Genomic DNA, 21,867 nt, shown 5'->3' with positions numbered 1-21,867 from the left:
ATTCTCACTATGACACTTTTGTTCAGCTGTGTCTAACTGACCCTAACTCACGCTTAGAGTGACGTGTTAGTTTTATATTAGCTAACAACTAATATTTGCTTTTATCTTTTGGAGCAAATGAACCAACCACTGGTGAGGAGAATTAAACTTTTATTTCTACCTGAGGTTTGAGAGGGGGCAGAAGCGGCGGCCTTTTATGCTTTTCAGAGGCCTCTCTACTCCCACGCCTTGCACTAGTTACATGTGCTACATTTGTATTATAGATAGTTCTAGAATGATATAGGGGCTTGGGCTGTGTAAGCTTAATAATGGACTTAGGACATGACTCAGCAATAAGTAATTCATTTCTTTGTCTTTTGGGCCGATCTTCGCGGGATCTTGTAGCGCTGAAGCTATACTCTACACCGCCTTAATTACGAACGGTTATCTTTAGAAATGACTCAGCTATAAAGGAACTTTCTAGACTGTTCTCTAATTGACCCCTTTTTTGTGAAGCCACATCATTACTAATGTTCTAGAGCCTTCCCAATTAATTAACCGATCCGCAGACTTCTGAATCACTTCATGCTTATGATCCGAGATCCAGATCATCAATCATTCCTTTGTTCCGATTTATTTGAGCTTAAAATCAAAAAGTTTTGATGAATCATGGGATAATATACAAGATCCGGTTTTTTAGCATTTTCTCCTCTTCTGATGCGATCAAAAACTGTCCGCCCGCGCCGGGGAATACTCTATCATATGGTATTCGGTCCGCCAGACTTCCGGGCGCCAATATATTTCCCTTGAGTCACATTACTTTTTGTAAGAATTAGCAAATAAATATATATGAATTATAAGGTGTTTCGCCGTTTGAGCGATATCTCCGTCAGTGTTGAAGCTTTTAGAATGAAACAAAACCGTGGATAAAGTTAAGAAACAGTCCTTTCAGATGGTAAAAAGATTACAGTCAAAAGTTTACTGGTTCCCGAGATATTCACATTTCTTTCCCAATGTTCCTTCTTATTCTGCCATCTATGTGCTATTTTCTTGTTGTAGGGTTATATTCTTTGAATATTACACCTATGCCAAGTTCTAGGCATGATTGTAGTAGATTAAATCTCATACTACATGGGTGTAGATAATTTATAATGATCTAATGTCTGTCCAGTCTCATAAAGATCATGAGATCTGTTAAACGTCTGAACTTGTCACCTGTTCGTTGACTATTCTGATAGATCATTGTTTTATTCTTTGAATATTATTTCTCCTACAGCGGAGCTGTTTCTTTATTGAAATTTCTTAATTTGTCTAGGTGTAATTCTGAGTAGCATTGTTTAATTTGGATTTAAACTTGAATTTAATCTTCTACTTGGTGAAGTTTCAAAGATTCTATTCAGTTAATGAATTTGGATTGTGTCTGGAGTGTCCCTTGGGTTTGTTTTATTTTTGTCTTATTTTATTGCTTGTTTTAACAGTAGCAAGATAACTGTTTTGTGTTTACACTTTGAAATCTGGAGTGTTAACCAGCTCTCCTGTTGAAATATCTACTTAATATTTCTCTCCTTAATTGCTGCCTTTTACTACAGTGGCAATCTTAACTGTATATCACTTTTTCGCACTGGAGTGACAACCAGAAATGCTTGAGAAAAATAATACTCTATTTTCTTACTTCTCTGAGGGGGGGCGAAAAGTCGCAGAAAGGATCTCCCTTTTATACTCCTTGGGTCACCTTCCTTTTTCACGCTCTACCTTCTATTTACAGGATTTATTTACTGTATTTTTCTCAAACTGAATAAAAAATGAAATTTTCACACTATAGTTCTACTGCGCTTTTGCTGTGCTGAACTGCGGTTCTACTGCGGTCAGACTGCGCCTAGAATCCTTATTGTCCTCCCTCGCCTAAGCTATTTTAATGGCTAATTAGAACTTGGCTGCACTGCATTTGCCGCAGTTACCTATTTCAAATTCCCTATATATACCATTAAATTTGCTATGACTCGATGATTCTGAATTCAAACTTCGCATTACTATGCGTATGGCTGTGCTGAGACCTTCAGCTGATTTATTCCATTTTTATTTAGTGACATTTAGTTAAAATGAGACTGAAATGGTAAATGAGTGAATTATTCAGGTTTAAAACTGAAAGAAAAAGTTGCTAGTAGTCAAGAATTACTCAAACGAATGTGTTATAGCTCTCCACCTCATTAGAATATCGTTCCCTAAAATTCCCGCCATGATCCGTCGTAGTTTAGTGGTTTTCATGAATTTCGTTCATATTCCCTGATTCCCCTTTGTATTATCACATCCTAATCCTCCATATGTATTGTTCGTTGTTATAGTAGGTCGTCCTTGAAGATATCATATTTTTATGTATTTTATTTAGGACTCTGGACCTCTTGAAGCTGTTTTCCCGCACGTTTTTCAGGTTTCTAACTTCATGTCCCTATATCTCATTCATTTCTGGATGTTTTCTCACGTTCTTGGTATCATAAATTTTCATTTATTCCCACCTTTCCAATGGTACTAAGGTTGTGTCCTATTTCCTGGTATTCGTTGAGTTAGCAAAAGTTCGCACGCACATTCGGTAATCACATGCGTCATTCCCATAGTCGTTCGTTATGCGGGCGCCATTTCCGTTTAATTGTTTGGGATTTATGATATGCACGGGTTTTTATTTCTTTCATATGGGCTTCTGTGATTTATTTCAGATTTTTCCCTCATGATCTAAGGTTGTTTTGCACTTTCCGTGCTTTGTTTTGACCGGGCTCTTCCTTATTTGGATGGAAATTGGTCTTCACGATCTGCCGAAGTGCGGATCTCAGTTCTGACGGCCGGTTCCCTGCGCATCGCCACCCTCACGTGTCATTACACATGATGCGGATTTCTATATTCCCGTCATGGGTATAACTTCACAACGGCTGGACCGTTTGGGCTGAAAATTTGCATAACTATAGTTCCCCATTTTTAACAATTTCCGTGTAAATTTCGTTGTATGTTTTAATTATGGATCCTACGCAAACATCGTCTTTTCCCTGAGCTCGGACTTTTGATGTCACTATTCCCATTATTGGATATCTCATTAACGCATGATCCTTTTATTATGAAAATTTGGGAGGATTAAGATTAGATTCCTTCCTTTCTAATGGCCTATCAAGCTTGTCTTGGTCGTTACTGGTTAATTTTCGCGCTTGCCTTTTAGATATTGTCCTCGTTTTGCAGGAGTTTTAGTCATATCTCCGTCGTTTATGGGTAGTTTCCCCTGTAATTACTCTCATTGGGTCCGTTTGGGGGACATCTACATTTCCTATTATAAACACGACTTTGAATTTTGCATTAGTTCCTGAGGAATCCTTGTTCTGTGGTACTTCCATCCTTGGCTACGTGTGTGGATGTGGGAAAGTAGTTTCCGTGGAGGTTCTCTGATTGTTTTTATAGTCAAATCTTGGTCGATTGTCCTAATTCTTGTTTTAATATTTGCTATAAATTCCCCCGGGAATTCCGTCTCGTTGATAGTAAGCTTGAAGTATTTTTGCTATTTTTCTTTCTTTCGATTTATCACGTATAGTCATAATAATTCGTAAAAATTCGTGTCCTTCTGTTTTCTTATATCTACTTGTCATATGAGGTTTTGTGATTTATCTGGCATATTTCCATAATGGGTTTCCATAGTGTGACTGTTATTTCTCCTACAGCGCTTCAAACCCAAACCAGCTCTGTATGATTTCCGCCATCCAGCGGCTTGATCCCACTTGTATATTAGATAGTATCATGTGTAATCTTGTTATCTTCTCAACATCGGAAAGCCTCAAGGTCCCAATGACCTGCATTGAAGGAGATCAGAGTAATATCCCGATCGCGTTGCTGGAGGTGGGAGATTTTCATTCTCAAAATGGCAATCTATTCCCAACCTCACTCCGTGACACTGTACCGTTCAGTCATCAAATGACAATTGTATTGAATGACAAAAACATATTACCATAATGTTGAGAATCTATTGATTGACAAAGACATATTACCCAATAATGTCATGTGACAGTCTGTTTTTGGCCTTTTGAATACACCCTTGTCCCTGAGAGTGTGGGAGAAAGTTGACCTCTATTCAGTAGACCAAGTCGGATCCTTGACTAAGCCTGGTTGGACATCCTTCCACAAATAATGGAGTGCTGGGTGAAAGTTCGCATTGGCAATGGGGGCCATCTTATTCGAGGGGCCATTGTGCAGATGAGCAGTTGGCAGAGTTTCTGCAATGCCTCTTTTGTCCGTGTGAGTGATCGCAATTCTGGTTTACATAACCCAATATGTTATTTGATAGTATGAGTTGATTGCTGACGCGAATGCACACCACCCACAAGCCAAAGAAGATTTTGTTCGTACTGTCTACTATGGGCAGCTCGAGTATATCCTTCACTGCACCATCCCATCAAACGTCATATCCAAAAATACCGAGCCCGAAACCATTCTTTTTGGCGTCATTACCACTTGTGATACCCAGGGACACGATGCTACACTAGAGCTGACCTATTTTAGAAGTTTGACGTCATACATTGAAATCGTGAACTTGGCTGCAATCTGCACAGTGGTGGGTCGCATCCAAATTGGCACCACGAATCCTCAATGGGCAATTGTTGACTGGAGCGGTTCCTGGGCCCACACCGCCTTCATGGATGACTCACTGACTGTAGACGCTCTCCAACAAGATGAACTCTGACAAAAATCCATTGTGTATGCTTAGGATACCTAGTTACGAATCAAATTTACATCTAGCTTCTGAATTGCGACTTTGTCTGGTCTACCATGAGATAAAAATCCGGCTCTGTTCCGCCTCCAGCAAACAGTGGAACCGGTCTGTAAAAGATCAGGATAAGAATCCTATTCCACTGAGCCTGAAGGTAGCAGTCCACGAAGTTACATAATGTCTTGTTTCCAATAATCGCACAATGGTCAGGACTTTTCGCAAAATCATGACCTATCACGTTACAATAGGGGGTTTCACGGTAGGCAAGATTGGTCTAAACAGGTGTCTAAACTGAAATCCTAAACTGACCCACGATTGATCAAAACTCGTCAGTTTTGCCAGTTTAGCTGTTGAGGCTCACATGCCCCAAATGGTCTAAACTGACCCAAGATTCAACTTAAGACTGGCCTCTAGATTCGGATATATTTGTAAACTCCGCCAGCACGCTACACTACTGTACAGTTCCTTTTCCAATACAGTTATCTATCCCCAGTTCCCGTCCTACCATTTGTCCATCAGACCCAGCCACAGATATGCCACCAAGGGACTGTGTTGGAGGAGCAAGCCATGACAATGTACCAGTATGCACTTCATGCTCATATCTTTAGTAGATATCATACCCCTTTCTACCTTTGTCTTAATGCTACAGTGTTTCACGCATAGTTGTGCATACCATATCCTTTCACGTTCCATTTTCCATTACTTATGTCTGATGTCTTGTTATTAGTTCAACTGCTTATATCGCTGTACAGTTACACATTATAATCATTTTTCCTGTTATCCAAGTGTCCCCACTGAGTGCTACATAATGACAGGCTGTAAGTGTAAGCATAAGGATCCCCTACCTGAGGACCAAAACATCGTACAATCGGGGGGCACTATGCCACTGTTGCCATACATAATGATCAAAGTGAAAAAGCGAAACACAAAGGACAACATAAAGTTAGTTGTGGGCAATCCCTTGTGTGGCATAGACACACCGTGTCAGCAATTGAGTGCCTAGTGGGCCTTCGGTCCCTAACCACCAGTGGGACTGCAGATCCTAACAGGATGATGGGTTCACCAATTCCCATATTTGATGTTGCTGTTGATACCGGACATGAAGACAGCCAGCAGACGAGCACTAAGGAGGGATCACCTGATTTATCAATGGACATAAGGAATGCGACAGGAATTGAGTTTAGACTTCAGTTTAGACCCCTTCACTGTGAACGCTTTTGGTTTGGTCTAAACTGCGACTAAAGTCCGCATCAAAACTCGGACCAATCTTATCCAATCTAGACTCAGTCTGGTCGTTCAGTTTAGACCAATCTGGCCTACCGTGAAACCCCCTAATATTATGGAATCGCTTCTCTCAGTGTACCAATCTTCATCTTCCAAACGAACACGACCCGTTGCTCGCCGATGAACCGCTGACCCGACATGCCGCCTCTGTGGAACGCAGCCCTTACTCACAAAACCGGGCGTGCATCTCCGTGCCTCCCCTGATCACCTTCGTGTATTGGTTGTCAATCTACACCCACGGCTTGACGTGTGGACAGTTAATGCATGGAATCCGTGAGTGACCTTCTGCGTATTCTAGTTATTGCATGCACAGCCTGTCGCATGCGCCTTCTTCACTGTGGGAAGTAAAGCCCCGTAAAAAACTACTTTTTGTCTGGTTTTTCACCATTTACCACAGTTTTCGTGGTATTTTTATCATGGTAAATTACAATATACGTTCGCAAAGTTAAATACCAGACTCCTCAATTCGTAAATTACCACTCAATTCATGGTATTCGAGCTGCGACATATTATACAGAGTTCAGGTGTGCGGATAATGGGAAGTGGCAATGTTCGAGTAGTCATCATTGTCAACGCTAAAAATTGGCCTCACGAGTTCGCAACTGTGATCAATGATGGCCCAACGACAAGAATTCGTGCCACAAAGAAAGTGGCCACAGCTGACTGATGAGACCGATGTGAGTGCGATAATTTGAGTGGTGTCGGAGAGCTTGGTGAAAGAGGTTGTGTTACAAAAATGGGGCTGGGGGCGCCCATTTTCGTCCGTTCTTGGTGCAGGAAAGTGGAAAGTGGAGGTGGGGTGATTCATTAGGCTTTACAGGTAGTTTCACAGATGTTGTAACATGAGGTTTAACAGATGTTAGCACAGCGGGTTTTTTGGTAATTGTTGATTCCTTAAACTCTATTACTATATAAATCACATGATACAGAACCCATAAGAGTCTAAAATGGGAAATTCCCATTTCCATAACAGGTTGCGTCCATATAAGCGCTGCTGTCCGAAACAAGGGCAAGAAGATGCCGCATGGGCATGCTTGTTCCAAAGAGTCCTGGGAACGACACATTTGAGTATTTCATGAAGCTCGCTGTAACAAACCCTTCTCACAAGCGGGATTTCGCAATGTACTTGGGGATTTGAGTCCACCGCGACTTTGTACCAGCAGTGAAGGTCAGCTCAATAGTGGAAGTTACAAAATTTTAGGCGCTCCTACCCAGACAAAGGATGAGCCCCTGTACTTGGTTCGCCGTTCTTGGGCCCACAGGGTGGAGAACTTGTCGCCTCCCCCAACAGTCCATGACTTTCCCCAGTGAGGCATAATTTCCGGAAAAGGCTTGATGATATGTTGATGGGGCTTGTTGTACAATAGATCGCAATCTTATGACACTGAGATCGTTGGGAATATGTTTCTTGTTGTGAGGAGCCCCGAGTACGGAAGCCGGCACATAAAGATGTAGTAAAATTTCGATGTGCTTCTAAGCAGTGTTGCACAAGACCAAGTCAGACTCGTGGTCACGGGGACTCTGAGTCAGATTGGGTCCGGACTGGGTGTCTCGGTCCGTCAGGTCTGAACTAACGGACTTATAACAGACTAACGGATTTAGCTACAAGTGCTTAACGTGTCACCGCAAACATTCCACCCTGCCACTGTCTCTAAGCTCCCATCTAGGTCTAAGTTCCTCTCTTGTGTTAAGAGGTCTTCCATCTCTGTTTCTAGCACTAAGTTCCGCTCACCCTGGATCCAGTAAAGGTCCCACATTGAATCTCACGTCAAGTTGAAAATATCTCGTACCCTTTTCCCCTGCAAACTTACACCCTAACGGCAGGCTGTAAATAGATACTTTGGGAGGAATGGAAAATATAACTTGGGGGGATCTTGATGGTAGACTCCGCGCAAAATTCATTTCAGATTGTTCTGCATTGTAGTCACTGGTGAGGTCTTGAAGAAGATTGGCACGGAAAGGATGGTAGCCATGGTTTATGTCATCAGGAATGCAGGAGGGATGTCCATGCTCGGGCTCCAAACAGCCCCCAGAGGGGTCATGGTCGCTAGCGGAAGGAGCAAGTCCGAATGAACGACGGATTCTCTTCCTATGTGAACCATCAACTGCATGTTGGCGGTTGAGGTCTAGTTTGATAGATGAGATTTTCACCATCTTCTCAACAGATAGTCGATTGCGTGCAGGGTTCTTTGTGTCCCCAGTGATAGAGAAGAAGTGCTCCGAATCAGCTGAATTACAAACAAATGAGAAGATGAGAATAGCGAGTCGTGCCAGTGGGTTGTCATTGTAGGCACATTTCCATGCCATGATTGGATTGGAATCCTAGCAAACACATGCAGAACAATAACATTGATCAGCTTGGGTAGGATGTGAAAGAGGATTTGACATACCGGTATGCGGATGCGAAGATTAGTCAGACTCCAATCCCCACCCTGGTACCCAAATGCGTCATAGCTATCTGTCAGGTAGGCAATAGCGCGCTGACCCAATGTATTTGGAGGAGTGGTGGTTTCAAACACACGACAATATAGACGCTCAATCATTGTCACCAGGATCCCTGTAGAAACTAGCAGGGTGAAGAGGGAAGTTTTGATGAACGGGTTAAGGGTGACTGCGACTATAAAAAAATCATGATCCACTTTACTCCAGCGGGCCTCAAGGCTGGAGAGAATAGCATCAACAGGAGAGTGTCCATTAAGAGATAATATGTCAGCAAAGGACATATCGGTGTAGTGCTTGTAGAGTCGACCAAAGATGAGTGCAACTTGGTCTGCCCTAGTATTGGAACCTTGGCAAACATTCACGGTGTAGGAGAAATAACGGTCACACTATGGAAACCCATTATGGAAATATGCCAGATAAATCACAAAACCTCATACGACAAGTAGATATAAGAAAACTGAAGGACACGAATTTTTACGAATTTTTACGAATTATTATGACTATATGCGATAAATCGAAAGAAAGAAAAATAGCAAAAATACTTCAAGCTTACCATCAACGAGACGGAATTCCCGGGGGAATTTATAGCAAATATAAAAACAAGAATTAGGACAATCGACCAAGATTTGACTATAAAAACAATCAGAGAACCTCCACGGAAACTACTTTCCCATGTCTGCACACGTAGCCAAGGATGGAAGTACCACGGAACAAGGATTCCTCAGGAACTAATGCAAAATTCAAAGTCGTGTTTATAATAGGAAATGTAGATGTCCCCCAAACGGACCCAATGAGAGTAATTACAGGGGAAACTACCCATAAACGACGGAGATATGACTAAAACTCCTGCAAAACGAGGACAATATCTAAAAGGCAAGCGCGAAAATTAACCAGTAACGACCGAGACAAGCTTGATGGGCCATTGAAAAGGAAGGAATCTAATCTTAATCCTCCCAAATTTTCATAATAAAAGGATCATGCGTTAATGAGATATCCAATAATGGGAATAGCGACATCAAAAGTCCGAGCTCAGGGAAAAGACGATGTTTGCGTAGGATCCATAATTAAAACATACAACGAAATTTACACGGAAATTATTAAAAATGGGGAACTATAGTTATGCAAATTTTCAGCCCAAACGGTCCAGCCGTTGTGAAGTTATACCCATGATGGGAATATAGAAATCTGCATCATGTGTAATGACATGTGAGGGTGGCGATGTGCAGGGAACTGGCCATCGGAACTGAGATCCGCACTTCGGCAGATCGTGAAGACCAATTTCCGTCCAAATAAGGAAGAGCCCGGTCAAAACAAAGCACGGAAAGTGCAAAACAACCTTAGATCATGAGGGAAAAATCTGAAATAAATCACAGAAGCCCATATGAAAGAAATAAAAACCCGTGCATATCATAAATCCCAAACAATTAAACGGAAATGGCGCCCGCATAACGAACGACTATGGGAATGACGCATGTGATTACCGAATGTGCGCGCGAACTTTTGCTAACTCAACGAATACCAGGAAATAGGACACAACCTCAGTACCATTGGAAAGGTGGGAATAAATGAAAATTTATGATACCAAGAACGTGAGAAAACATCCAGAAATGAATGAGATATAGGGACATGAAGTTAGAAACCTGAAAAACGTGCGGGAAAACAGCTTCAAGAGGTCCAGAGTCCTAAATAAAATACATAAAAATATGATATCTTCAAGGACGACCTACTATAACAACGAACAATACATATGGAGGATTAAGATGTGATAATACAAAGGGGAATCAGGGAATATGAACGAAATTCACGAAAACCACTAAACTACGACGGACCATGGCAGGAATTTTAGGGAACGATATTCTAATGAGGCGGAGAGCTATAACACATTTGTTTGAGTAATTCTTGACTACTAGCAACTTTTTCTTTCAGTTTTAAACCTGAATAATTCACTCATTTACCATTTCAGTCTCATTTTAACTAAATGTCACTAAATAAAAATGGAATAAATCAGCTGAAGGTCTCAGCACAGCCGTATGCATAGTAATGCGAAGTTTGAATTCAGAATCATCGAGTCATAGCAAATTTAATGGTATATATAGGGAATTTGAAATAGGTAACTGCGGCAAATGCAGTGCAGCCAAGTTCTAATTAGCCATTAAAATAGCTTAGGTGAGGGAGGACAATAAGGATTCTAGGCGCAGTCTGACCGCAGTAGAACCGCAGTTCAGCACAGCAAAAGTGCAGTAGAACTATAGCGTGAAAATTTCATTTTGAGAAAAATACACTGTAAATAAATCCTGTAAATAGAAGGTAGAGCGTGAAAAAGGAAGGCGACCCAAGGAGTATAAAAGGGAGATCCTTTCTGCGACTTTTCGCCCCCCTCAGAGAAGTAAGAAAATAGAGTATTATTTTTCTCAAGCATTTCTGGTTGTCACTCCAGTGCGAAAAAGTGATATACAGTTAAGATTGCCACTGTAGTAAAAGGCAGCAATTAAGGAGAGAAATATTAAGTAGATGTTTCAACAGGAGAGCTGGTTAACACTCCAGATTTCAAAGTGTAAACACAAAACAGTTATCTTGCTACTGTTAAAACAAGCAATAAAATAAGACAAAAATAAAAAAAACCCAAGGGACACTCCAGACACAATCCAAATTCATTAACTGAATATAATCTTTGAAACTTCACCAAGTAGAAGATTAAATTCAAGTTTAAATCCAAATTAAACAACGCTACTCAGAATTACACCTAGACAAATTAAGAAATTTCAATAAAGAAACAGCTCTGCAGGGCTCGGTTTATCTGTAAGTCAATTCCCAGGAACTTTAAAACTAACCCATAAAAATAGAATTAGCCAAAACACTCGGATTGGTACTATATTTACAATAAATAATACTAGTACACTTCCCCATCCTAACTAAAGAACCAGGGAACAGCTTGGTGGTGGTCTCGTTTGAACCTCCCAACTGACCTTCCTTCATTCTCTCCTTCAGCGCCCCGCAAATGGCAGGTCACAAACTCACTTAGGTTATATGGGGGAACACACGTATTTTTGACATCAAGAACTGGAAGTGGAAAGACAATGCTAATGTTTGCTTCTGTGCTTGCATGCAAAGTTATGAATGGTCGCCACATGGCAATCGTAATTTATCCTACTTGTTCACTGATGGATGACCAAGTATGTAAGCTAGATATACTTGTCCCTGAGCAGAGGCACTCACTTTGCTGTTGTGTGATTAGGAAGTCAAAGTGCAATCTAAAGGGTTGCAATACATCAGGAATCAATTGCTGCCGCTCTACATGAGGACCCACCCAGAAACCTCTGGGCCGAAGTTCTATCCGGCCGGTTTCACATTGTTGCCTGTGCACCAGAAAGGATCGGCACTGCGGATTTTAAATGGATGGTTAACTCACATCTGTTCATGTGTCAGGGGACGGCTCCCGGGTCCCCATGACCCTCCCCTATGGTCCACAGCCTGTAGTGTAACCAGCTGTCAGGGCACATACCCTGACTTAGCCCGGACCCGGACCCGCATCCGGACCTGCTCCACTTCCCGCGCGCGCTTCCCGTGCCACATGATCCGTGCGCCGCATGCTCCGGTCCCCGGATCCTACCTCCATGTGACTTCTGGGTATCCCCGGAAGTTTTCGCCATATTGGGGCCACTGTGGGAAAGTGAGAAGTTAACCTTCTTCTCACTTTCTTACCCACAGTAGGCAAGTGTAGCCTACTTTCTATTTATCTATACACTTTCTTACCCACAGTAGCATTGTGCCCTGAGATGGGCTGTTACAGGTCAGGCTCTGGGTTATAGAGAGAGGGGTCATGGGGACCCGGGTTTGTCCCCTGACACCAGCCCTGTCCAGGGCACAACTCTACTGTGGGTAAGAAGATGAGAAGGAAGCTAACTTCTCATCTTCCCACAGTGGCCCCAATATCAGCAAAACTTCCGGGGATACCTGGAAGTCACATGAAGGGGTAGGAACCAGGCCCGGAGCATGCAGCGCACAGAGCATGCGCGCGTGTGGGAAGTGCAGTGGGTGGAAGCGGGTCCGGGTCCAGGCTAGTCAGGGTGTGTGCCCTGACATCACCCTCCCTCTAAGCCACTTTGCCCCGAAGTGGCCCTAGTCCCCAGGTACCCATCCCTCATGTGGTTAGAACAAAGAATGAAAACATAATAAAGCGGAGGCAGGAGCGGGAGTGGGGAATGATGTGATGGTGGAGGTGTAAAACTATTCTAAGTTAAAAAAAAAAGGCAGCGAAAAATAAGAGTTAAGTTAAAAAATTAAAGTGGTCGTCCATCGCCGCATATGTGGCGCTCCCCTAAGACTTGCCCGAAAAAAATTCGGTCCCTCAGCACCCTCCATTGTCTGCTCGCAACTCGGTGACCTCCAGCCTGCATCCCTCATCATCCCATGATGCCCCAATGGCTGCAGTCGTGTCGTCCCCGTGATCGCGTCCGGCCTTGGGGCTGCGCCCGCTTCGGGTATGTGTCAGGGGACGACTCCCGGGTCCCCATGACCCTCCCCTATGGCCCACAGCCTCAGGTCTGGCCAGCCCTATCTGTCAGGGGACGACTCCCGGGTCCCCATGACCCTCCCCTATGGTCCACAGTCCCAGGTGTAACCAGCCCTGTCCAGGGCACAACCTACTGTGGGTCAGAGATGTTCATAAATGAAAGGGTGTCAGGGACGCGTCCGGGGTAGAGGAGGCCCGGGTGAGACGCCCAACACTAGGAGCCTCGCGGGGTGTGGAGCAGGCGTGCGTACTGGCGGGCCCGGCTCAGGAGGCAGTCCCTGGCCACTTAGACTGAAGTGGAAAAGGGTGTTATTATTATTAGAAGGGAATACTATGTTACTTACCTGAAGTGGAAAAGGGTGAGAAGAAGGCTACTTCTTTGGTTCCCACTTCAGGTATGTTTATATACATGCGGCTTAGGTCACATGACGGGTGCCACGTCATCCTCGCATACAGCTGTAGTCACCCGGGTGTCCCCGTGGGGGATCCCGAGGGCGTCCGCTGTGAACGCGTGAGCTGGACATAGCAGGGGTTGCCCGAGGTGCCCGGGCTGGGCGTGTCGTGAGCGCGCTGCAGGTGGGTCAATGGTACATTGATACAAGGAAAGGTCGTCCGTGTAGAATAAAGAGAAAATAAAGAGAAGGTGAGATAAGTAAAGAGAGAGTGGAATGGAGAAAGAAAGAAAGAAGAAGGGGGGAGGAGGTAGGGGAAGACTGGGTGGCGGGGTACCGGGTGAAGTGGGGCCGGGTGGGGCCGGGTCAGGCAGGTGTGCCCTGACAAAGGGCAAGTATATACAACTTGCCTACTGTGGGTCAGAGATGAGAAGGAAGTTAACTTCTCATCTTCCCACAGTGGCCACAATACATCGAAAACTTCCGGAGATATCCGGAAGTCACATGAGACCCGAGACCCGAGGTCCGGGCCATCCGGCCGCACTGAGCATCCGGCACAGGGCGCGCGCGGGGAGTGCAACAGCCGGGTGCAGTCACGGGTGCAGGTGCGAGTGCGGGTGTGGATGCGGTATGGGCTAGGTCAGGGTGTATGCCCTGACAACAACCCTCCCTCTATGCCGCATGCCTAAGCAGCCATAGCAGGGATCCTGGGCACCCTCACCAGCGGCATCCATTCCCTCTCGTGCTCGTCCTCCGTTGTGAATCCAACAAGGCGCTTGCGTGCGCGCATGACTATCAGTCGCAAGTGAAAGTGGGGGTGGGTGGTCTCATCCAGGTTATCTTGGGCGTCTGTGGTTACGAGGCTGGCAGCGGGTGGGTGACCCCGTTTCCGGAGTGCTTTTCGGCCAGTTCGTTGGCAGCAGTCAGGTGGCTTTGTCTCCCTAGCGTGTTCAGCGAGGTGTCTGGGTAGTGGTGGGATAATGTGGGGAACCGGGTTGGTGGTCTCTAGCGGGTCATCATTCTTGCATCTGCGGTTACGAGGCTGGCAGCGGGTGGGTGACCCCGTTTCCAGAGTGCCTTTCAGCCGGTATTTCGGCAGCAGTTGGGCGGCTATGTCTCCTTAGCGCATTCAGCGAGGTGTCCAGGTAGCAGTGGGAATGACCCTCAACTCAACCCCACAGATTGGTGTGCAATCTGCAGGACAGTGTTGCAAGGGGCCGGGATAGCGGGGTGTGGCTGTGTCGCGAGTAGTGAACGTGTAATGGTCTGGGGGAAGTGATGATGTGGCACGGCTGCCACTCGAAAATCGCGTGCGCGGCCCATGCCCAGCTCCGACTCAGTCCAGGCTCTTGCGGCCCATGCAGGACATCCTAGGTGGGCAGGGGCGATTGTTGAAGCTTCCTTCTGCTGTCAGGGGACGGCTCCCGGGTCCCCATGACCCTCCCCTATGGTCCACAGCCTGTAGTGTAACCAGCCCTGTCCAGGGCACAACTCTACTGTGGGTAAGAAGATGAGAAGGAAGCTAACTTCTCATCTTCCCACAGTGGCCCCAATATCAGCAAAACTTCCGGGGATTCCCGGAAGTCACATGAAGGGGTAGGAACCGGGCCTGGAGCATGCGGCACGCGGAGCGTGCGCGCATGTGGGAAGCGCAGCGGGTGGAAGCGGGTCCGGGTCCGGGCTAGTCAGGGTGTGTGCCCTGACATCATGGAGAAATTAGGGTTTTGTGTTATTGATGAGGTGCATCTTGTCATACCTTGGTCACAGTCCTTCCGAGAGTCATACAGCACTGTTGTCACTCTGATCCCTCGTTCCATCCTACGTGACATTCCTTGCAATGTCAGGCTCCATGAACCAATTGATCGTAAGGACCTAGTCTATAGCACTTGTACCTTGAAGTATTCGATTACAGGCAGCGACTTCCCAGATCTGGCATGGCTCAACCCAGATAACCTCACAACTGCACAATCCATCACACCTACACTAATAGCAGTGGCAATGGTGGCTATTGCAAACGCATTAGTCAAGTGGCTACGAAAGAAACTCAAGGAAGTACTTACAAATGGAGAGAATTTAGTTTTTCCATTCCATTCAATTATACCCCAAGAGGATCGTCTGACAACGCTCCAGGAGCTCAAGGCTGGGACAGTACAAATAGTGGTGGCAACAACAGCAGCCCAGGTTGGATTAGACATGGCGATACGGAATGTCGTGATCTTGGATCTTCCCCATGACTTCGAGGCCATGACTCAATGGAATGGTCGTGCAGGTTGGGATGGACAGGGTTGCCATGCAATCATATACACGCCAGATGCGATCCGAATTGAAAATGTTTTTGACCTTGATGGTGACCCTGCAGGGGGACGAAAGAAGACCACGAATAGAGCTTTAAAACTCCGAAGTGACTTTCGAGACAGTTGCCCACCTGGTTTTGTTGACTACTTCAATGCTCCCTGCCTTCGCAAAGTCATAGGCGAATACTATGGGGAGCCATATGAGAAACCCAAACTGTGTTGTGAAGGACCAGGATGTTATCCTGGTCCAAACATGGAACCCTTACAAGCAGCAGAGCGATATGTTGAAAATCTAGTGCGCACCTGACAGTTGAATTCAGCCCACCTTCCACAGGACAAGGGGAACTTACCGAAGTATAATGCTGCGATGTTGCAAGTTGGGATTGAGAGCCTTCGAGTCTGGCAAGAGAAGATATGGATGGAGAGGGGAAGGGTTGGGGGCCTTACCAATTTGGACGCACCCTCATCGACTGTCTCGAACCATTCAATCGAGCTCCTTGCAGCAGGAATGCATCAGGGATATTCTGAAGAACGGATGAAGGCTTTAGCAGAGTCATGGGGGAGTCACAACGGACTTAGCGTTAGGGAACAGGAGCTATTGGTTGAGGTGATTAGGCAGTGTAATGGAGGTTGGGTGCAGGAATCCCGGAGTGTGGGAGGCAAGAGGAAAGAAAGAGCCACAAAAGAAAGAGCCACGGAGGCAGTGGCAGCACGGAGGCCGGGCGGTGGCAGCCTGGGAGGTGAGGATGAGGTCACCTCAGCATCAATACTTGGGCCAACATGGGGTGAAGGCAAACGGAAGGTAGTACTTACGAAGAAAGCAGCCAATGTGAACGACGATAACTAGCTGATGAATGATCATTGACGGCATCACCGTTTTGCTTTTCTTGGCAAGTGTCATATCCATACAATCCCGACCTCTGCTCTGGGCTCCCGGAACTCCGAACCAGACTTCCGGAGTCCTACTACCCTTCCGTCACCTTCTCCTTGCCGACTCCCAAGAGGTTATCCCACCTCCGGCTCTGACACACCCTTCGGTCTGACTCCGGAACATTCCGGGTCCGACCCCAACCTTGACACCTTCCAGACGAGTATGCAACACCTATGCTCCTGACTCCGGACCTCTGCTCCGGAATCCGTTTGCATCTCTGTCTCCAGAACCTCCAGTCTTAGCTCCGACCTCGGACTTTGACCCCACCTCCGCTTATACCCATTGTATTGGTTAGCTCATTCCATTTAATTACGTTTGCCAATATTCCGGAGTTTAACTTCCGAGTTCGGACTTTCCGGACTTATGTCAGACCTTGCAACTATTGCATTGCTCCATTCAGTTCCGCTATTCTCCCTCATTCCTATTTGGGCTACTGCTTCCTTTCTATTCAGTCAGCTAGCCATTCCCCACTCCCAACCTCCTTCCTTCCTCCTTGGGCCTTGGCCCTTCACTCTGCCTTTGGGAAACACCATTGAGTCAAACCCTTGACCCTCAGTGTTGTTCCTCTTTCCAGCTCCCTTTGTCTCCTTTCAGAGTACCCTCGCTCCTTTTGATTCCGGACCCCTCCTTATATACAATGTACATAGTAACTTGTAACCTCAGTCCGAAATCGACCTGAATTCCCCCCAAGAGACTTTCCCTCTGCTAGATCCGAAATTAGGGACCCCTAGGACAACCAGCAATGGCACAGCGCTCCGCATGAGTTGCTGAGGCCAAGGTCCTTCCACACTAAGTCTCTGATTCCACTCCGGAGTTGTCCGAATCCGCACGTTCTAACAGCAAGACCTCCACCATTCTCTAGCAGAGCAAGAGAAGCATCCTTGTCTTCAGCTGCTGTTATTTCATTAGACTTTGGCGTTGATGGTCAATGTGAGGTCACAATGTTCATATCGCCAAACACTGACCTTGCACTTAGCTCCCTGCTGAGTTGGTTTGCCCTCAAGTTTCTTGTCAAACCTTCGGGAATGTCAGGAATACATCATGGATTCACCTGAAAACGTGCGAGTCCACTTACTTCCCCATACTCGCTGTACTCTTCTTAGCATGGACAAGTGTTTTCTCAATCTGCATCTTTCGTTGTTGTTAGAACTGGGCGAGGGCGGACGATTCTGGAGGGGAACCGGAGACTTAGCAAGGAGGGACCTTGGCCTCAGCGACTCAAGCGGAGCGCTGTGCCATTGCTGTTTGTCCATTTGGTCCTTAATTTCATAGGAGGTGAGCAGGAAGTCTCTAGGGGACATTTCAGGTCGATTTTAGACTAAGGACTAAAACGAGTATGTACAAGCGCCGATATATATAATGGAGAAGGCAAAAGCACAGGGAAACAAAGGGGGTCTGAATCGGAATGAAGGCGTCTGAACGGGAACAAAGGGGTGACAGAAGCAGGGTGGTACCGAAGGTCATAGGGCAGAACCTGTGGTACGTCCAAAAGGAGGTAAGGAGGGCGAAGCCCAGAGGGGCAGGAGGATGAGGGGAAGTGGGGATGATGACTAACTGGCTAGAATGGGAAGAAGCAGCAGTCCAAATAGGGATGAGGGGAAAACGCGAGAGATACATTACAAGCGGCGAAAGAGCTGAAGATGATCCGTGGAGCTCGGAGGTTACGGAGGTTATGGAGGTTACAGAGGCGGGGTTGAAAGTCTGAGGAATATTGGCAATGGTGTTTACATAGTATGAGGTCACCAATGCAATGGACTAAGGCCAAGGTGGAGTCAAAGTCCGAGGTAGGGGCTATGACAGAGGCTTGGAGCAAAGGTACAAGCGGTGTCCGAGTATGAAGTATGGGACAGCGGTGGAAGGTTGTAACTTGGTGGGAGGTTTGCAGAAGAGGGCCAGAGGGAAGAGAGAGGAAAGAGGAAGGAGGAAAGGTGTCAGGTCCGAAGGTGAGTATCAGAGTGGACGGGAGAAGAGTAGGAGGATGACGGAAGGGTGGAGGTGTTGTGGGGAGGAAGCGGAGGAGTTGTAGGAGGGTGGCGAGAGGGGTGGTGTTCGGTCCGAGGTGAATATCGGAGCGGATGGAGATAGGACAGGAGAAGGACAGAGGTGTGGAGGTGGCATGAGGGGTGAGAGGAGGTGTGGTGTCAGGTGTGGTGTCAGGACTGAAGGTGAATATCAGAACGGGCAGCGGTAGGGTAGGACTCCGGAGGTGGTGAGGAAGGGGGTCCGGGAGTCGGGTCAGGATCGGGTATGCACAGATATGACAGTTGTGCTCGCTCCACCCTAGCGATGTTCACCAGGTGTTGTCGTTCATTCTTTTGGACACATCTGCGGACTGTTTGGTGGGAAGGGAGAAAAGAGACTCAAATACAGCCCGAGCTCCTTCACGTGCGAGTTCACTGAGATATGCCTTGCAATCAGCGCTATGACCACCATAAGCTGAATCCCATGTGGTTTAATAAAATTTGCGATACACGCACTGTGTCAGAGACCAGGTCGAGATGAAGGAGTGTCTCCGTGATGGAGGGCTTCAGCCTCAGCGACTTATGCCAGGAGCGCTGTGCCTAGTAAACACGTCCGTGCCCTAACTTACTAACTGGCCACCAGAACTGAAGAGGGTAAACTCTAGTCGATTTTATTACTGGAGTGTAACCTATGTACAAGTTAAGTATATATAGTTACAGTGAGGGCAGGTCCGCAAATGGCGGAGCTGAGCTAACGGGGTTAGACATTAGCCGATTGAATATTACCAATGAGTCGGGTTACGGGGTTAGCGGAAAGGCAGGCGATAACCCAGAAACAGAAAGGAGGGATAGGCCCGAAGGTGGGCTTTGCAGGGCAAGCGAGTGTATTGTCCAGCGGAGGCGGGAGTGTGCTAGCAGATGTCCGAGCTGTCCGGAAGCCTTCGGGGCTCCATACTTAGGGAGGCGTAGGTAATAAATTGAAAGGAGGGGGTGGTGACCATCAAGGGGTACCGAGGGAGTTGCGGAATACAGGAGCTCCGAGGTTAGTGAGGAAGGAGCGGGGGTAGACCAGAGGGATCGGAGGGATCGGAAGTCGATGGCTGGGGATGGATATGACAGTATCCCCTTCTTAGGCCTGAACCCTTGAAGGCCCAGAATTAGTAAGGTGAGGGGAGCTGTACTTACAGAAAAGAAAAAATGAAAACGGAAATGAGGAGTGGAGAGGAAGGAGAGATGAGAGAGGAGTTGGGGTTCCTAAGGGGCTTCAGGTCCAGGCTTATCTGGGTACCGAGAGTGGAACGCTTCGATGAGGTCGGAGGCATGATCGAGTTCCCCAGCAAGGAGCCATTGTGTCTCCTCGTCGGTCCCTTCATAACCTAGCCACTTGACCAGGTAGAGCAACTTGTTGTGTCTACGTCGGTCGATCTTGGAGTCGAGTATCTCCTCGATCTCGTACTCCATTTCACCTTCGATTTCTATGGGAGGCGGAGGTGGCTGGTGGCGGTTCGGAATGGTGTTCGGGACGGAGGGTTCGATCTGCGAGACATGGAAAACCGGGTGAATGGCTCGCATGTTTTCCGGCAGGTGGAGGGTGAGGGAGTGAGTTCCAACGTGGGCAATGATCTCAAATGGGCCGAGGTTCTTCTCGGAGAGCTTTTTGGAAGGTTGGGTGGAGCGGAAATACTTGGCCTTTACGTAGACCGAGGTTCCTACTTTGAAAGCTGGGGCAGGACTCCGGCAGGAGTCTGCAGGGCCCTGATAACGGATCTGAGCAAGATGCATTTCCTCGTGAAGGAAGTGATGGAGGGAGTCGAGATCTACGGAGTACTCTTGGGCACGTACTGATGTCAGGTCTCGCTCCGGGTGAACAGTGATGTTCGGATGGTAGCCTTTGTTGGCGAAGAACAGGGAAACGCCTGTGGTGGCATTCGGAGCGTTGTTGTATGCGAACTCCGCGAGAGGCAGGAGTTCGGACCAATTGTCCTGCTGGTAGTTACTGTAGATACGCAGGTACTGCTCAAGCGTCTGGTTCATCTGTTCGGTCTGACCGTCTCCTTCTGGATGATAACCGGAGGTGAAGTGGAGGCGGATGTCGAGGGCCTTACCAAGTGAACGGAAAAAATGAGAGACAAACTCCGGACCCCTGTCGGAGGTGACGTGGGAAGGAACTCCATGCTTGGAGAACACATGGAGGAGGAAGAGCTTGGCCAGTTCCAGAGAAGTGATGGTATCGTGAGCAGGAATGAAAATGCACTGTTTAGACAGGTGGTCCACGACCACCAAGATGGAAGTGAATCCGGAAGAGGAGGGTAGCTGTTTGATGAAATCCATGGAGATGGAGTTCCAAGGATGTTTGGGGATGGGGAGTTGTTTGAGCAAGCTGTAAGGCTTATGATGGGGGACTTTGGCTCAGGCACAAGAAGTGCAGGAGGACACATAACTCTTGACAAAGTTACGGATGCTCGGCCAGGTGTACTCACGATGTACTAGATCCAGAGTCCGGTTTTGACCGAAGTGTCCGGAAAGTTGGTGGTCATGTTTGTCTTGCAAAACACGGAGATGGAGATCGTTGGAATCCGGAACGTAAATGCGGTTGTCCAGCCTTAACAGGCCTTCGGCATCAACGGACCAGCGGGAATTGGGGAGGTTGGGGGAAGCGAGATGAGAAGAGATTGTGGTATCGGAGGAGAGGGAGGCTAGAATGTCTCGATGGAGAGCCTCTGTGTCAACGAGTACGGCTGCTTGGATTACTGTGGCAGCTAGGAACGTGGCTCGTAAGGATGCAGTGAGCTGCTCCGAAGTGAAGACCAGTCGGAAGTTCTGCAGGTTGATGCGAGCGTAGTCCATATCCCCTTCTTTGGGATAGACGTCCCAGCGTCTAGTCAATGCATCTGGTTTTACTCCGAGTCTTCCGGGACGGAATCGGACAGTCATGTGGAACTGGGACAGGAACTCTGACCAGCGAGCTTGCCACCGGGTCAAGAGTTTGGTGGTGGAAAAATACTCGAGGTTCTTGTGGTCGGTAACGACATCGATTGGAGTTCCTGAACCTTCAAGGTAGTGACGCCACAATCGGAATGCATCATGGATGGTGAGCAGTTCCTTATCATGGGTGTTGTAGTTGAGCTCCGGCGCCGAGAGTGTTCTAGAGCGGAAAGCGACAGGGCAAATCTCTCTGTCATCACAACGGATGGACAGGATTCCGGAGATTGCATAGTCGGAGGCGTCGGTTTCTACAATGAGGGGGGCGTTGGGTAGCCAATGTGTGAGGATAGGAGCAGAAGTGAAGGCTTCTTTCAAGGTGTTGAAAGCAGAGCGACAATCGTCAGAGAA

General features: G+C 46.9%; 2 protein-coding genes across 2 annotated transcripts; both read left to right on the top strand.

Annotated features, from left to right (window-relative positions):
* Positions 1-4,137: 4,137 nt before the first annotated feature.
* On the top strand, positions 4,138-4,690 carry EI90DRAFT_3019534 (uncharacterized protein; the record flags this gene model as incomplete). Its single annotated transcript, XM_039057374.1, has 2 exons — positions 4,138-4,245; positions 4,295-4,690. 2 exons carry the CDS (start codon positions 4,138-4,140, stop codon positions 4,688-4,690), a joined length of 504 nt encoding a protein of 167 aa, XP_038911694.1.
* Positions 4,691-15,055: 10,365 nt separating this feature from the next.
* On the top strand, positions 15,056-16,868 carry EI90DRAFT_3129812 (P-loop containing nucleoside triphosphate hydrolase protein; the record flags this gene model as incomplete). The annotated part of the gene is made up of 4 exons (XM_039064246.1): positions 15,056-15,937; positions 15,977-16,471; positions 16,538-16,733; positions 16,801-16,868. The coding sequence occupies 4 exons, from the start codon at positions 15,056-15,058 to the stop codon at positions 16,866-16,868; spliced, it is 1,641 nt and encodes a 546-aa protein (XP_038911693.1).
* Positions 16,869-21,867: the final 4,999 nt, after the last annotated feature.

The sequence above is a fragment of the Cantharellus anzutake genome (genome assembly GCF_015039405.1).
Source record: "Cantharellus anzutake strain C23 chromosome Unknown EI90scaffold_60, whole genome shotgun sequence".
Taxonomy (NCBI): domain Eukaryota; kingdom Fungi; phylum Basidiomycota; class Agaricomycetes; order Cantharellales; family Hydnaceae; genus Cantharellus; species Cantharellus anzutake.
Note: the sequence above shows the minus strand (reverse complement) of the source record. Positions and strands in the feature narration are given on the sequence as shown.